The sequence below is a fragment of the Prenolepis imparis genome, unplaced genomic scaffold (assembly GCF_030444845.1).
Source record: "Prenolepis imparis isolate NDT839.2.m4 unplaced genomic scaffold, iyPreImpa1.0 SCAF_2, whole genome shotgun sequence".
Lineage (NCBI taxonomy): Eukaryota > Metazoa > Arthropoda > Insecta > Hymenoptera > Formicidae > Prenolepis > Prenolepis imparis.
In genome coordinates, this window is record NW_028141160.1 from 8,705,652 (window position 1) to 8,723,033 (window position 17,382).

The window sequence follows — 17,382 nt, forward strand, 5'->3', positions numbered from 1 at the left end:
AGCAGTGGTATCAACGCAGAGTACTATAGATCTGGTCTATAGTACATTCATGACACAATAGTAATTGGTTCAACAATGTAGCTCTGACAATGAGCTTGAATTGTGCCTCCATATCATTATTGGTGCTTTACGAATTCGTAGCCGCATCCTTGTTCTTATAGAATCCAACATTTTTAGAACACGTAGAAACTCTGTAAACATAATGTACAGATCATCCATAGCATGCTTGAACAATTCCCTGTTGGCTGTACTCTGTATTCTCGAATTTTTCCCAGAACGCTGATGCCACATGCCAATAGATGTATTGTTCTATAATTCCATATGATGAATAATAATGTTCTCGATGAATTATGGCAACTTTAAAACTCTCTCATTTTCGGTAAGATTCGCATACTCTTCTTCAGTGCCTTCTTCTTCAGTCTGCGAAAGAGAAAATAATAAATTTTCAAAATAAAAAATAGAGAGAGAGTCATCAAATTATTCGGTCTTGTTATCATAAACAGTAGTTGAGTGTTTGAGGAATCCTTGATCAAGTGTTTGATCAAAGTGTGTCTAAATCCAGTGAAAAGAAAAGCGAAAATTGTTAATATAATATTAATTACACATAGCAGCTTCTCGAAAAAGCACGTTCTATGCGGACAAAATTGTATCTTCTCAATTCTCAATCCTCCATTATGTTTATGTACTAACAGTGTTTATCTTTTACGTGGCTGTGGTCGGTAATGTAGTTTACTAGCTGTAAATGATTACCTTTTACGCCCGTAATTATGCCTGAATTCCAACCTCTTCACCATATATATGTTTTCCTAAACGCCATAAGATCTAACCGGTCAAGTGCGTTCCTGTACGAGAAACTATTTAAAAAAAAAAATATGTTTTCCTAAATCATGCCTCTTTGCAACACATGCTTTGTTATTAACTCTGGCGAGAGATGATACGAACATACCGTACAGAGGCATGATTTAGGAAAACATATATGGCGAAGAGATTTTAATTCAGGCATTTTTACGGGCGTAAAAGGTAATTATTTACAGCTAGTAAACTACATTACCGACCTGAGACACGTAAAAGATAAACACTGTTAGTACGTAAACATAATGGAGGTTAATACGAATTGAGAATCGAAATGATGAAATATACTGTTTTGTCCGCATAGAACGTGCTTTTTCGAGAAGCTGCTACATGTAATTAATATTATATATTAACAATTTTCACTTTTCTTTTCACTGGATTTAGACAATTGTTTTGATTAAACACTTGATCAAGGATTCAAACACTCAACTAATGTTTATGATAACAAGACCGAATAATTTGATGACTCTATTTTTTATTTTGAAAATTTATTATTTTCTCTTTCGCAGACTGAAGAAGAAGGCACTGAGGAAGAGTTTGCGAATCTTGCCGAAGATGAGAGAGTTTTAAAGCTGTCATAATTCGTCGAGAACATTATTATTCATCATATGGAATTATAGAACAATACATCTATTGGCATGTGGCACCAGCGTTCTGGGAAAAATTCGAGAATACAGAGTACAGCCAACAGGGAATTGTTCAAGCTTGCTGTGGATGATCTATACAGTATGTTTAGGAGTTTCTACCTGTTCTGAAAATGTTGGTATATATAAAAAGAACAAGGATGCGGCTACGGATCCGTAAAGCACCAAAAATGATATGGAGGCACAATTCAAGCTCATTGTCAGAGCTACATTGTTGAACCAATTACTATTGTGTCACGAATGTACTATAGACCAGATCTATAAAGTTGCCTTTAATGTATTCTGCAATTCAGACAACTCTTCTCAAGGTAAATATTTATCTTAATATAATCACTTTGTGATCTAATACTTATGAGATATATTTGTCTTAAATCAGATATATATGTCTTAAATCAGATATATCAATTAATAGAAAACTAGTTGATCTGAAATTATTGGAGAGACTCGTAGGAAATTGCACTCACATATCATTAATTTATATTCGTATCAAGAATCATCTAATTAAAAAAACATGCGACAACATTTGACAAGTCATAATATATTTCATTAGAAAACGTATGTGAACGTTTTTATCTCTCTCTTTTTGTGAATCTCATATAATTTATAATAATAATTATAATAATTATAGTAATATCTATGATGTAATGTTTTATTTTTATAGTGGCTCGAAACTGTTGTCATAATTTAGCGGGTAAGAATCTGTTTTGGTGGTTTTTCGAAAACGGTTGTACTAACTGATGAAATCCATAGTGCCATAAATAAATGTAAACAGAAATTATTTCTATTTCCTGTATGAAACATACACCAAGATATGGATCGATCATCTATTCAACATAATAATAGGTACAAATGTCGAATATATATATATATATATATATATATATTTTATATTATATATATATATATATATTTATAAATTTTATTCATAAAAACATGTATTTGCATGCTATACTTTTTTCCAGAATATCTCGAGTCACAACCTGCGGTGAATGATCTGAATTTGCCTGGAAGAAACGGCTCAATGGAAGGATCTCAGAAATTTTCAGAAAGCAATTAAAACGAGACTCTTACATACCGGGGTGAACATTCCGGATATAGATCGCCGCTATAAAAAGATAAAATAAAAATTGTCAAGTATCTCGATCTAACGGGAGTTCTTCTGGAAGCTGTCAAGCTGTCAATGGAACCTATCAAGTGAGATCTCTAGCTTATCGCATATAGATTCTTATGTGTCCGTTTTATCTATATTGATTTGTCGAATACGTTTATTTCTTCAGGAGTTATTTGGAAAGCAGAGAGGACATCGTACGTTCTGTCGTTAACTGTCTGCTCGAAGATTCGCCGAGCAAATTGGCCGACGAATTGGTAAAGGACGTGCAATTAAACAACAGTTGGACGATCAGCGAGACTGAGGATTGGAAAAGGTGAATGCCGGATTCTGTCAACGTTAATCCCAGTAAACCGCGAAATTTCATTAGTCGTGTTATAAAAGCAGCTGTGTGTTGTACTGGCTGGCTTCAGTATTGTATAACGTCAGTATTAAATATAGAATTTGTATTTTCAGCTAAAACAACGGAGCAAGGTGTCTGACATAATCTCTACCCTGGTGAAGGTGTACAGCAGTCAGGATTTATTTGTCAATGAGCATCGCACAATTTAGTGAAGGAGTATCAAGCTGCATCTCAACTCGATTATCTTAGTTGGATTCCAAGCAAAACAGATACATAAAATATCTAAGAAATACAAAATATAAGTGTGATCATAAATATAAAATTATATTATATTATATATTTTATAAATATTATATAAAATATTATATTAGAAGAAAAATATTTCTATTGCCTGTTTTCAAAATTAAATATCTTTTTCTAAGATTATTCTAGAATTTTAGAAAATATAATGCGCGTGACTAATTTTTTATAATTCCATTGTTCTGATATTTCTGATTATCTTATATTAGAAAATATATTGGTACCTGAAATAAATATTTTATATTTAATAAATATATTTTCTAAAATTCAATATATATATGAATATGTGATATAAATTGCACGCGCATGCGCGAGAAATCCAATATACACGCGATTTATTAAAATTATTATTGATTAATAATACGTAAAAAATAATATAATAATATATTTTATATTTTATTTATAATATAAATATATATCTATTATTTATTTTTATTTATATTTTCTTATTGTAATATATAATTTAATTTATTTTTATTTATGCAAGACCGTGATCACAATAAATTGTACAGAAAACAGAAAAATATACATTTAATAATAATAAAACATCATTAATTCTACTAATTTCTTACTAATTCTATTTTTCATTTAACGACTTGTCGATTAGCGATTTTTATTTATTTATTTGATTTATAATCTCAGGACTCTTGCGCTTATTCAGTGGCAGAATCTGCGAGAAAAATCAGTTTTCATATATTTTTGTTATTAATTTACAGATAATTATTAATGCAATTAACGTGCAATAATACGAGTCTTTTAATATCTTCGATAATTCATCTAAATTAATAGATTATAATATAATAAAAGAGGGCTAATTGAGAGCCAAGCGAATGAGGGCTCTCAATTAGCCCTCTTTTATTATATTATTTATTACTGGAGCCTCTCTTTTTAATAATTAATAGATTATATTTTGCGAAGAGATAAATAGTTAACGAGCAATTGTCTTATTGCGGTCGAAAAATCGTCTGAGTTAATAGGGGAACATATTTTGCGAAGAGGTATAGTGTAGCAATATGTGTCTTTTCAGGTCCGAAAAATCGTCTGAGTTAATAGGAATACATATTATGCAAAGAGGTTGATCGAAGTAACGTCGGTAATAAAAGTTGCTAATTTATCGATAATAACGTCGATAATAAAAGTTGCTAATTTATCGATAATAACGTCGATAAATTACCAACCTTCATTACCGACGTTACTTCGAACAACTTCTTTGCATAACATGTATTCCTATTAACTCAGACGATTTTTCGAGAATATAAAAGACATTTATTGCTGCACTACCTCTTTGCAAAATATGTTCTCCTATTAACTCGGGCGATTTTTCGAACGTCTTAAGAGACACGTGGCACGTATGGGATACATAACCTGTTTTAAATTAAATTAAATTTATTAAATAATGCTAAATAATTTTTACAAATTGATGATACTCGTAAATAAAAAATTCATAATAATAAAGAATACAATATGTATCACTATGAACGTTGTTATTAACAATTATTAAAATATTTAGTCATGATGTGAAATATCGATGACAGCTTTTACGCGAAAATTGTAATAAAATGCCGAAATAAGGAGAAAAAAAGAAAAAGAAAGAAAATACTGCATTTCAAAAGAAAATTGATAATAAAAGAAGAAAAATAAAATACTCAAAGTGATTTCAATTATTATTATAATATTAGAGAACATTATTATTCATCATATGGAATTATAGAACAATACATCTAGTGGCATCAGTGTTTTGGGAAAAATTCGAGAATACAGAGCAACAGGGAATTGTTCAAGCTTGCTGTGGATGATCTGTACATTATGTTTAGGAGTTTCTACCTGTTCTGAAAATGTTGGTATATATAAAAAGAACAAGGATGCGGCTACGTATCCGTAAAGCACCAAAAATGATATGGAGGCACAATTCAAGCTCATTGTCAGAGCTACATTGTTGAACCAATTACTATTGTGTCACGAATGTACTATAGACCAGATCTATAAAGTTGCCTTTAATGTATTCTACAATTCAGACAACTCTTCTCAAGGTAAATATTTATCTTAATATAATCACTTTGTGATCTAATACTTATGAGATATATACAGAAATATATGTCTTAAATCAGATATATTAATTAATAGAAAACTAGTTGATCTGAAATTATTGGAGAGACTCGTAGGAAATTTGCACTCACATATCATTAATTTATATTCGTATCAAGAATTATCTGATTAAAAAAACATGCGACATAACATTTTACATGTCATAATAGATTTCATTAGAAAACGTATGTGAACGTTTTTATCTCTCTCTTTTTTTTAATCTCATAATTTATAATAATAATTATAATAATGATAGTAATATCTATGATGTAATGTTTTACTCTTTACAGTGGCTTAAAACTTGTCATGAGTTAGCGGATAAGAATCTATTTTGGTGGTTTTTTGAAAACTGTTGCACTTAGTGATGAAATCTGTGTAGTGCCATAAATAAATTTAAATAGAAATTATCTCTATTTTTTATATGAAACATACACCAAGATAAGGATCGATCATCTATTCAACATAATAATAGGTACAAATGTCATATAATCTATATATATATATATATATATTTAATTCATAGAAACATGTATTTGCATGCTATACTTTTTTCCAGAATATCTCGAGTCACAACCTGCGGTGAATGATCTGAATTTGCCTGGAAGGAACGGCTCAATGGAAGGATCTTAGGAATTTTCAGAAAGCGATTAAAACGAGACTCTTACATCCCGGCGTGAACACCCCAGTTATAGATCGCCGCTATAAAAAGATAAAATAACAATTGTTATATGTTATTTCCAATATGCAACTGCATTTAATTATGATGATATAAACGTCCAACTTAAATACAGTTAAATAATGCAGATTGGACCCATGAATGAGATACATAAAAATATTTTTTCTTTTCTTATATCGTTGTCACAATTATACAAATACAAACATCCTTTATGTACTTATATAAATACTTTGAATAAATATCTGTTAATTTAAAAAATGTATTACAATTATTAAAGTTGCTCTATGCAGATTTCCAAATGCATATTGCTAAATTGCCAGCGCAATACATATACAGAAGGTGTTTCAATTATTATTTTAGTTGTCTAGTTATATAAATATAAAATATAGAAGATGAATATAAAACAATATCGTTAACATAAGAACAAATCTTTCATGTATTCTATTCTTTCTGCTGTCAATTAAATTACATTAAAATTGACAAATGTCAAACATCATGCATGTAGAAAGTTCCGAAGAAAAATTATATTACGATAATCAATAAAATACGTGATACTATTCTAAAATTAGAGACAAATTTGAACAAATTTGAAGTTTTCAAATATTCACGGAGTTTAGAAGCTATCTATTAATAGAAGCTATATATTAATTATATTAATAATTATTACTATAGGTTGTTATTAACTTTTTACAATTAATGTGTAATTATACATATATCGTGACAATAGAGCTCTACGCATTTCTTGCATAATATATTTTTATTTAATCGAGTAAGAATCGGAGTGAGAGAGAGAGACATAAATTCCATTAGAAATTCAAGTTTCATAGCGATCTTTAAGGACAATAATTATTTCTTTAATCGTAATTAGAGTCGCAAATATATTTCGTCCGATGTTTCATCGCGTTTAAATATCGTTGATTTAAAAATTTAAGTATAAGTCGGATTGAGAATGCGCAGTCTCATTCTCAATACGCCCGCAAATCCATCTGAAATTAAAACCTCTTCGCCACATATGTTTTCCTAAAGCCCCTCGCACAATGACAGGCAACAGGCAATAGGAACAGGAAATAGAAAATATCCACCAATAAAAGCAGGGAATAATATCTATTTCCTGCTCTTATTGGTGAATATTTTTTATTTCCTGTTCCTATTGCCTGTTGCCTGGGACTTGATTCTTGAATTCATTCGCAAGAGAAACGTATACGCAAATTCGGCTCTTACAGAAAAGTTGCAAGTTGATTGGCTATCGCATGGCTTTTAGCCAATCAACTTGCAACTTTTCTGTAAGAGCCGAATTTGCGCATACGTTTCTCTTGCGAATGAATTCAAGAATCGAGCCCCTGGCATTGTGCGAGGGGCTTAAATCATGCCTTTTTGTACGGTATGTTCTCCGTATCATCTCTCGCCAGAGTTAATAGCAAAGCATGTGTTGTGGGCCCACTAAGGGCTAGTCTACAATAGAGTCGTAAGGTCGTAAACGTAAGAAATTGACCAATCACAGTTGAATTCGAGGAGAATAATCGACTGTGATTGGTCAATTTCTTACGTTTACGACCTTACGACTCTATTGTAGACTAGGCTTAACGCTGGGTCCACAATAGGTGATTTAAGTCCTAAGCCTTAAGAAATTGACCAATCACAGTCGAATTTTCTCCTCATACTTGACTGCGATTGATCAATTTCTTAAGGCTTAGGGCTTAAATCAGCTATTGTGGACCCAGCGTTACTGCCATTGTAGACTGCCCTTTACTATTACGACTAAAATTTGTGTACGTGCAATGGCCTTAAGAACGAAAAGTTGCTTTATAATCACATGTGTTAATGTGAATTATGCATATTTCATTCAAAGCACATATTAATGAAATAAAGAAAGAATGAAATTAATTTCTAGTCCCCTTAGACCGCAAATCTTGGCTAAAAGTCTTTCAAAGACCTCACGTCCATGTTTCTTATATGGCTATGTAAACAAGCGTGTATCCATATGATACCTGGCATAAACAGTAGCATACAAATGCAATCAATAATTGTAATTGAACTGTCTACGGCGAGGTTAAATTAATAAGCACAGTATCGATTTTTAATTAATAGTAGATGTATAAATTATGCCTTAATTTTTCCTCAAGTAATATAATGTATATACTGTTCTACTATAAAAATTCGCTGCGAGCAATAAGCGATTAAAATGATTTGTATGACTTAAAAGTTGTACGAATTCACTGAAATAAGCGCGTAAATACGACGAAAATGGTAGAAATGGTGGAGGACATGGATAATTTAGATGATAAACTATTTAGTGCATTTAAGAGAAATCCATCTACCGAAGATGGCAAAAAGAAAATTACATTTGCAGGTTTTTTATTATTAATTAATATATATGAATAAAATATCTTATAAAAAAGAAAGATACTTAATTTGCATATATTTAATTAAAATATATTTTTAAATACGTATTTTTTTATTTTATAGATGAGGATGATCTGTTAGATGATTTGCTAGCTGATAAAGACTTTTTATCAGGCCAAAAGAATCCGATAGCAATAAGAGATAAGAGTATAATAGATGATTTATTCAATAAAAAGGTTTCCAATGAATCATTATCGAATTTAAAATCAGATGAAAAGGAGAATAATTTGACATCTACATTAAGCACTACAGGAATTGACAAGTCGAAAGCAACGAATGAAAATGCTAGAAAAATGTCACTGATACAAGATTTGTTTGGAGATACATTGCACATGTCACCATCAAAAGAATCAAATGCTAGTAAAAAATCTGTACAGATCGAGCAAGGGATTGTACAGCATGCAACTGAATCTAGGATACAATCTCAGCATTCAACTTATGCGCCAACAGCTGGAACAAGAGAGCCTCGTAGAGGCAAAAGAACTTCAGAGATAATTAATGATCCTTTAGGATTATTCTCTTTGAGTACAATGTCAAATCAAACTGAAAAAACTGTAAATATAAATTCAATGTGTATACATGTTTAAAATGATTATTTATAATATTTAATTTCTTTTTCTTTATATTTATGCTTAATTTTTTTTAATTTTAAAGGCAGAAGAAAGACGTACAGTGTCTGCAGATTCAAGTAGACAGAAACCTGAAACTAAACAATATTTACCAGATTGGTTGGAACCTAAAAAGGCAACAGAAGATAAAAATAATGATTATGTCCAAGATAAAATAATGCCAACTGAAGAATTATTCAGCAGGCATAGAAGAACCAGCTCTGATAAAATTGTTCAAGAAGATGAAACAAGAGTAGCTGAATCACTGCCACATGAGAAAAAAGAATTGACAAAATTATCAGATAATCAAAAACTCGAAATGAACGAATATGAAAAACGAAAAATTGAAGAAAATTATCATAAAGTAAGATATAAAATTCTTTTTTTTAACTTCATTAATCATTAGTTCGTTAGTTTCTGTAAAGTAACATTTATATATAATTTTGTGCAGCCTAATGAAGTAAATGTTCTCCTTGATGCAAATAAAAATTCAGAAAATGTATATGGTAATTTAAATCACAAAGATGCGGGTTACGAAAATATGATTTATAAATTAGAGTTAGAAAAGTCTCATCTGACAGTAGCAATACATAGCTTAAACGAAAAATATGAAAATGAAATAATGATTCTAGATGAATCATATAAGTAAGTAAATCTATTATTTAACAATTAATGATATAAAATGTCATATTAAAAAAATTGTTTTCATATATTTCTTATTATATATTCATATAATTTTTCCTTAGACGGCAAATAGGATTCTTGCAAGAAAGAACAGATACATTGGAAAAGAGAATGCAACAGGAACTTGAATGTTTAGAGACAGATTATGAAGCAAAAATTGAAAAGTTAAAAAATGAAAAAATGCAAATTGAAACATTTTACAAAGAAGAAATACAGAATTTAAAGGTATAAAATTATTTAATATATTAAAATGATATTAATTATAATTAAACATCTACTGCTTTTAATTGTTATTATTCAATATTTATTATTTAATAATAATTATTTATTTAGAAAGAGCATGCACAATTTATAGACGAAATTTACAAACGTCATTCTGAAAATACAAGACTGCTGCAAAAAGAACATTTTGATACAATAGAGAGTATATTAAAAATGAGAGAGGTGGAGAATTTGGCTATGACGACCATAGTAACCCACAAGACTGATATGCAAAATTTGTTACAAAAAGCTGACTTTATTATAGAGAATATAAAAAATGTGCAAGGAAAGACTGATCATAGAGATGACCAAAGTGTAAAGTTAAGAGAATATTATTTAAAAAGTCAAGAGGAAGACATGCAAAGTATGTTAAAGCAATATTTAAAATGCTTTTAAATATACAGCTGTAAATAGTATACAGTTTTTACTTATTTTATATAATATTGTTACAGTACGAAATGTAGAAATAAAGAAGCAACAGGAGTTACTGATGGAAGAACGTGACAAAATGATGAAAGTAGCAGACAGATTGGATTCGCATGTTGCACAATTGATGCTTGAATTAGAGAAGAAAAGTACTATGCTCAATGAGTCATTGGAAACGTTAAAAAAAAGAGAACAATCTCTGTCGCGTGAAAGAGAATTGTTTCAAGAAAAAGTACAATGGGAATATAATCATTTACAGGTAATTAATTGGTATATTTAATATTTAAAAATAAAATTATATATAGAGAGAGATTGCATTATTCAAAAATTTTATCTGCATATACGTATATTTTAAGGCTTTAAAAGAATCTTGGTTAAATGAACAAGAAAAAGAACTGAAGATTTTAACAAAGGAGAAAGAAGCTATTGCAGCTAAAAAGATGCAATATGAAGTTTTAAAGACAATAAAAACTAATTCGGATAATATTACAAAAATAGAGGTAAGTTAAAAAAATATAGATCTAGATATGTAATGTAAATATATTTTTAAAAATCTTTTTCTTTTCAGTCAGCTGTTGCTATAAAAACAGCTCAAGACGCTACTATACTCGCAAATCAAGAACGATTGAAATGGCAAGAAAAAATTAAATATCTCGAAGCGCAACAGCAGACATTACAAGAGAAAGAATTCCGGCTGTTAGCACGCGCCAAAGATATCGAAAATTTTACACAGGTAATAGTTTAAAAAGTTATAAAATATATAGTGTTATATAACATTTTAACATATTAACACATTATACTTAAACAATTATTTCTTAGGTAGCATTTACGAAAAATGAGGAAGCTGTCAAAGCACTTAAAGAAGCTCGTAACATTGAAAATGAATGCAAAACTAAATTTGACCCTAATTTTAGTGACATATTTGGAAAACTCAATTCAACAAGGTAAATACATATAATAATAATAAAGCAATTTTAACATATAGAATATATAATGAAATAGAATATGTTTATATTTTTTAGTGAAAAAATGGCTTTGACAACTGCCCAATTGGAGAAATCGAAAAAAAATATTCCATATAGTGCAAATAGGCGAACATTATCTAATCAACAACATGCGTTTCAATATACTACTCATTTTACAGTAAGAGAAAAATGATTGCAAAATGATTCTTAAATAAATTATTGGAATTTAATAATATTTTACAAAATATATATTTTTTTGTTTCAGGAAGTTGTAGATCCTCAATTAGTAATGTTGAAGTTAAATCTGGATGATCAACTAAATGATATTCAATATATATGACTGCCATGAAATTTTAATATAAAACTTAATAAATATGTATCTCATACCTCTCATATGAAAACCATCTGTTTGATATTTTTTGTATTCTAAGTAACAGACAATAAACATTAATATATTACTTAATAGTTGTTCCACTATCCGTTGACTCACCACTGATTGTTAAAGTACTTTCATCTGAAAATGATAATATTTTGTTACTTTCGTTACATCTCAAATTAATTATTATACTTTTTAAATTAACATTTTCTATTGTTATTAAACAAAACTATATATTATTATATTTGAAATACACAGTAAGACTTTGATTAGTAAAAGTGTTGAAAAGTTAGACATTACCATCTATAATATCATTAGAGTCTATAATGCATTGTTGAAGTCCTGCTATATTCTCCTTCAATGTTTCTAATTGTGCAATATTATGATTTATTTGATATAATTCATTTCCTACAGTTTGAACGCATGTTCCCTAAAAAAAAATACATATATATTAATCTGGACATATTTTCTTTTAATTATTTTATGCTCACGTATGAATAATTTTGATATTTACCACATTGTGAGTAAGATGCGAAAGATCCATATTATTTTTCTTAACATTAGTGAATGTTTTATGAGTATTTCCTATGTTATTTAAGAATTCTATCGTATCAGTAAACATTTTTGTCACATCTCTGTAAGAAAGTATCAAAGTTTAACAAATATTTAAAGATTTAAAAGGAAAAATAATTCTTTCTACATACTGTGCATAATCATGTGGAACAGGCAGGCCTGAAATATCCTTCGATGATTGTACAAATTTGTGTATAGAGTGTCTATGTCCCCTAATTATACCAAGATGCTTTATAATTTTCTCCTTACACAGTTCTCTTTCCCCTGTGAACAATTTAATATTTACAATGTAATCTCATAACAATCTTATCACGAAATTTTTTTTAAAATTATTTTTTATTAAAAATGATAAAGGGATGTATATACTTTTCAAATTTTGTAATTTCTTCATTAATTCCTTATGTTCTTCAGTTGGTGCATCAAGACGTTCCAATTCGCGTTGATTAATGAGTCTTTTCTGCTGCACGATCTTTATAAAACGTTCTATCTCCTCCATGTCATAAATTTGTTTATGAGAAAAATATAAGTTTTTAAATCAACTTTTGTTTGAATTAATCAAATTTTAATCTTCAATTTTCCATGCATAGACTGATTATCAGATAGCGTCTAAAGTTTTGGACCGTTTTTCACGCATGCGCGGTAATAAGACAGATGGTAGCAAAGTCAAAGTGACAGCTGTGTTTACATTTACAATTCGTACATATAATAATTGGTCAATTATAACTCAATTTAATATATATTATGATCATTAAAATCAATAGTTGTATGACGAATATGACCTGGAGTTTGCTATAGAGGCGACTAACTAAAGAAATTTAACCTATCTAGACTATAAATAACATGTCTGCTGAAGAAACCTACGAACAGGTTAGATTTATTTATTTTTTTCTTTTTTTTTTAACTTGAATTTTTTTTTATCTCTAAGCAAAAAAAAATTCTCAGAATAATTTTGTCTCTTCTTTACAATTATTAGATAGTATATACTTAAACAATGAATGTTATAAATGATTAGATTATATTTATTTATTAATTTTTTTTTTTTTGTAAAATTGAATTTTTTAATTTATTTCTCTGAACAAAGAGAAGTTCTCAGAATAATTTTCTCTTCTTTACAATTATAAGCTAGTATACATATATACTTAGACACTAAATGTTATAAATAATTATTGTACAGATAATTTTATTTATTGCCATTATTTTGCATGTTCTAACACAAGTATCTATTTTGATAGTTCGAAGATGAAGAGGCGGAGATTCCTATCGGCGGAACTCTACCTGGTGGAAGAAAACGTCTCTTCTCCAAAGAACTGCGCTGCATGATGTATGGCTTTGGCGACGATCAGAATCCTTATACTGAGAGTGTGGATTTGTTGGAGGATTTAGTCATAGAATTTATAACGGAGACGACACACCGAGCCATGGAAATAGGACGCACTGGACGGGTTCAAGTAGAAGATATTGTGTTTTTAGGTACAGTTGTTAGGCTACATATACAGACTTAAAAAATATACATAGTTAAATAAATATCTAAACCATTTAAAGTTTTCTGCTTTATATACAGAGAGAAAGTTTTATGCATATAAAAGTATGGCTAGTCAAATGTTTATATAATAAAGTGATATAGTATTGTGAATTAGTTAAATATTCATAAAGTAATATTCTCTTCTTGTGTGCTGATCTTCCCTCTAGTCACATTTTCCACATAATTATTCAAAAATGAGAAAGTAAATGCAAGATAACAATACTAAGCATTAAAATAAAAGTGAAAACTAAAGGGAAAAATTAACAATAAATCTTAATAATTATATAATAGATAATTGATTGTAACATATTCTTCTAGTTTATAATGTATTAATTTATTTGTTTTTGCAGTGAGGAAAGATGCCAGGAAATATGCCAGAGTAAAGGACCTCCTAACTATGAACGAAGAACTTAAAAAAGCAAGAAAAGCTTTCGACGAGGTCAAATATGCAGGTACTGTCAAAGACTAGACAATTGTGATGTTACATCTATCATTGAATGTAAAACGTTTGGAAACTTAAATCTACTTGAATTATATTTATATACTTAAATATATTATTTTTCTAAATCAGCATGCTGAACTTGCAAGTAGTTTTAATATAGTTTGTTTGATGTACATAATTGATTTGCATACATGGCTTGATTCAAGATGTTTTGAATTAATTAAATTTATTGCTGGACAAACGTTGCACTCTACAATAATATTATGCTTGCAAGTGAAAATGTTATTGTTTTGTTATGGATATTTGACAAAGATCTTATGTTTTTTAAATTTAAAAAGAGGCCCAAACTAGAATAAATTTTTCAATAAAATGATAAAATATTAAGTTTAATATATATAATCTTGCACTCTACTAAATATATTATTTGATAAAATATTACAAAATGCGACATTTTGTAGAAAGTTTTTTCTTAGTGTTATGTATTTTATTATTATGTATGATGACTAAAAGAAAAATTTTAAAAGAAAACTTGTTTAGCTCCTAGTAGATCTTTTTATTCATATATTCTTTATTTATATGTATTAATAATTTTAATAAAGTAAATATTATCTATATATTTTACACGAATGTTAATTATACTTTACAATTAATACAAAATAAATTTTGCCACTCCATTTCCATATGTCATTTTGTATGTTTATATGAAATATAATTATTTACTATTGTTTTTATATAATTATCATTATTGCTTAAATTATAAGAAATTAGATATATATATATTGTTATATTAATTATCATTGCAATTTAAATTATAGTTCACAATTCTCTTTACATTTTCTTTTAGTCTTACAGATTTGCAAATTCATTTATGTTTTTTTTGCATGATTAATGATTGTTACAATTCAGCATGTGCAGTGTTTGTATGTAGTTTCATTGTTCGTCTTGTATGCGCTGCTACTAGCTCCTCTCGCAGTTTTTACATTTCTCGAGCAATCTCACAGTTATCGTACAATATCACAAACAGCCTGTTTTGCTGACAGAATAACGTCATTGAGTCCTACACCTTGATAAGAAGAACCGCACAATCCCAGGGGAATATGATGCGCGGATATGTAATCGTGGATACGTTTTATACGTTGGGTATGACCCACGATGTGCTGCGGAATACAGTCCTTCAGAACGGCAACGTTGTGTGCGACTGGTTCCTCCTCGATACGTAAGATACTTTTTGTATGATCAATCGCCGTTGTTAACAGGTGGTCCTCCGAAGGATTCGCGCCGAAATATTTCTCAAACCAGGCACCGCCCATCATGACTGTCAGCACCTTAACCACCGTCATAAGATTTTATATATACAAAATGTTGGAAAACGACACGACGATGATATATAATTTAATATTCTCAATTTTGTATATAAGAAAATAAAAATAAAAGAAGAACTACTTGTGAAGACTGGATTGCTATGATTGCATGAATCAAATAAGGAGCTAACTAATTTTCTGAGGAGAAGTAAAGTTGTTTTCAAAGTATACATACCGTGGAAGACTTTTGAGGGAAAACACAGGAGTCAAAGATTACACCTAGCAGAGGAAGATTCTCCTTCGGTGGTACGAGAAAGCCAAATGCCTGCAGTGGCAATACATCTCCCTGGAATTCGAAATTAACTACAGTCACTGTTACAGTAGGTATCACCTCTAATTCTGCCGACAATGTGGGATGTTGTTCCCGCACTAATTCAGCCAAGTCCTTCGCGGGTAAACTCGAAATAACACGCGAACATTCTTGAATATTGCCGTTAATCAATAGTTCTACGCAATCTGATTTAAATGTCAGTTTTTCACACTTTGCCTCAGTTTGTATTTTCACTCCTCGCTTTCTTAAACTATTGACCAATGCCTGAGGTAATTGTTCGAGTCCTCCCTGCAGACCCCACAATGCCCAATGTTCCTTTTGCGCTATATCTGCTAAAGTGAGACGTAAACTTGTAGACTCATTGTCCGCATCATCTTTCTTTACTGTGTCATCTTTCGATTTTGAAAAAATGTTTTTCAGTCGATTCATTAATACGCCTTTTACTATAGAACCGTATTTCTGTTCCGCCTCGAATAGAGATTTAAACAAAAAATTAACACTAATTTTTCGCGCATCTCCCGCACATATTCCGCAGATTAAAGGACTGATAAGCCTATCCGCAACATCTTGACCTAATCTTCTTTGAACGAAGTCGTAGATGCTCTCGTCCTCTTTGGATATCCTGGGAGCCGTCAAGTCGGTCCATAGACACTTTATCAAGGGACGATCTAACAGTGAAGTTGTTTTGAAGATACCCTTGAACGAAGATGGTAACAAATGCAACGTCTCATCAGAGTAGATCAATCTATTTCGCGACGCGGGATGACTTGAGCCGATATGAATTAATTTGTTACTCAATTGGAGATCCTCTATCAAGTTAAGAGTGTTTCTTCCTGCTAATCCAGCTGGTCTAACGGTTCTCGGTCCTTTCTCAAAGATTGCTCCAGTTGGTGATTTTATACTCCGTATCCATCCACCCAAGCGATTAGAAGCCTCCAATAAAATGACAGCCGAATTTTTCGCATTATTAGCGGCATAATAAGCTGCTGATAGCCCTGATATACCACCTCCTAATACTATTGTCATTTTAATATTACGCTTAAACAGATACTCTCTATATAACGTTAGCACAATATATTATGTAATTAAATGCAATTTTGATTAAATATATTTTTTATACGCTAAAAGAGGTATCTTATCATTATATATTATATAAATAAAAAAATTTTTATAAGTGAAAAATATATATTAAATTATTTATATATAAATATATGTTAAATTATTTATAATGATTTAAGGATATAAGAATTACATATATAATACTTAATAGATTTTAAATGTTTTAATATTTAGGCATTTTTTTAAATGTAGACATCAAAAAAGATATATCGGAAATACAATCACATAATAACCTACAAAATAATTTGTAGGTTACCTAGGTAATAGGAGCATAAATATATAAAATACATAGACGGAGTATCAGCTGATCATCTGTCAAAAGGACGAACAATCATGAAGCATGAATATCTAGATACGATACGT

The 17,382-nt window shown here is 29.7% G+C and overlaps 4 protein-coding genes, 1 long non-coding RNA gene and 1 pseudogene across 7 annotated transcripts; 4 read left to right on the plus strand and 2 right to left on the minus strand.

The window, feature by feature from the left end:
* Nucleotides 1-1,026: 1,026 nt before the first annotated feature.
* Nucleotides 1,027-3,394, plus strand: LOC145949027 (anaphase-promoting complex subunit 2-like; annotated as a pseudogene). The gene is made up of 6 exons (XR_014427528.1): nucleotides 1,027-1,184; nucleotides 1,362-1,804; nucleotides 2,158-2,339; nucleotides 2,459-2,690; nucleotides 2,774-2,920; nucleotides 3,061-3,394. The product of XR_014427528.1 is annotated as an anaphase-promoting complex subunit 2-like (transcript).
* A 1,064-nt stretch (nucleotides 3,395-4,458) lies between these two features.
* LOC145947908 (uncharacterized) lies at nucleotides 4,459-6,237 on the plus strand. The gene is made up of 3 exons (XR_014427253.1): nucleotides 4,459-5,277; nucleotides 5,623-5,804; nucleotides 5,889-6,237. It is a non-coding gene; the product is annotated as an uncharacterized LOC145947908 (long non-coding RNA).
* Nucleotides 6,238-7,791: 1,554 nt separating this feature from the next.
* On the plus strand, nucleotides 7,792-11,777 carry Twy (fas-binding factor 1 twitchy). The gene is made up of 12 exons (XM_083032728.1): nucleotides 7,792-8,358; nucleotides 8,475-8,965; nucleotides 9,066-9,383; nucleotides 9,471-9,664; nucleotides 9,766-9,928; nucleotides 10,037-10,328; nucleotides 10,417-10,649; nucleotides 10,747-10,890; nucleotides 10,959-11,123; nucleotides 11,210-11,334; nucleotides 11,413-11,533; nucleotides 11,621-11,777. Exons 1-12 carry the CDS (start codon nucleotides 8,253-8,255, stop codon nucleotides 11,693-11,695), a joined length of 2,427 nt encoding a protein of 808 aa, XP_082888854.1. The 5' UTR covers nucleotides 7,792-8,252; the 3' UTR covers nucleotides 11,696-11,777.
* LOC145933192 (uncharacterized) lies at nucleotides 11,527-12,938 on the minus strand. The gene is made up of 5 exons (XM_083032741.1): nucleotides 12,671-12,938; nucleotides 12,436-12,568; nucleotides 12,246-12,366; nucleotides 12,032-12,161; nucleotides 11,527-11,869 (listed from the first exon to the last, which is right to left on the minus strand). Exons 1-5 carry the CDS (start codon nucleotides 12,798-12,800, stop codon nucleotides 11,811-11,813), a joined length of 573 nt encoding a protein of 190 aa, XP_082888867.1. The 5' UTR covers nucleotides 12,801-12,938; the 3' UTR covers nucleotides 11,527-11,810.
* A 30-nt stretch (nucleotides 12,939-12,968) lies between these two features.
* On the plus strand, nucleotides 12,969-15,811 carry Taf13 (TATA-box binding protein associated factor 13). Of its 2 annotated transcripts, XM_083032743.1 has the most exons (5): nucleotides 12,969-13,171; nucleotides 13,537-13,774; nucleotides 14,177-14,278; nucleotides 15,309-15,408; nucleotides 15,525-15,811. In XM_083032743.1, exons 1-4 carry the CDS (start codon nucleotides 13,145-13,147, stop codon nucleotides 15,311-15,313), a joined length of 372 nt encoding a protein of 123 aa, XP_082888869.1. In that variant the 5' UTR covers nucleotides 12,969-13,144; the 3' UTR covers nucleotides 15,314-15,408; nucleotides 15,525-15,811. The 2 variants fall into 2 exon arrangements, with proteins under 2 accessions (XP_082888869.1, XP_082888868.1); XM_083032742.1 differs by lacking the exons at nucleotides 15,309-15,408; nucleotides 15,525-15,811 and having other exon boundaries at nucleotides 14,177-14,531.
* Ppox (protoporphyrinogen oxidase) lies at nucleotides 14,815-17,360 on the minus strand. Its single transcript, XM_083032732.1, has 2 exons — nucleotides 15,805-17,360; nucleotides 14,815-15,593 (listed from the first exon to the last, which is right to left on the minus strand). The coding sequence occupies exons 1-2, from the start codon at nucleotides 16,924-16,926 to the stop codon at nucleotides 15,270-15,272; spliced, it is 1,446 nt and encodes a 481-aa protein (XP_082888858.1). The 5' UTR covers nucleotides 16,927-17,360; the 3' UTR covers nucleotides 14,815-15,269.
* Nucleotides 17,361-17,382: the final 22 nt, after the last annotated feature.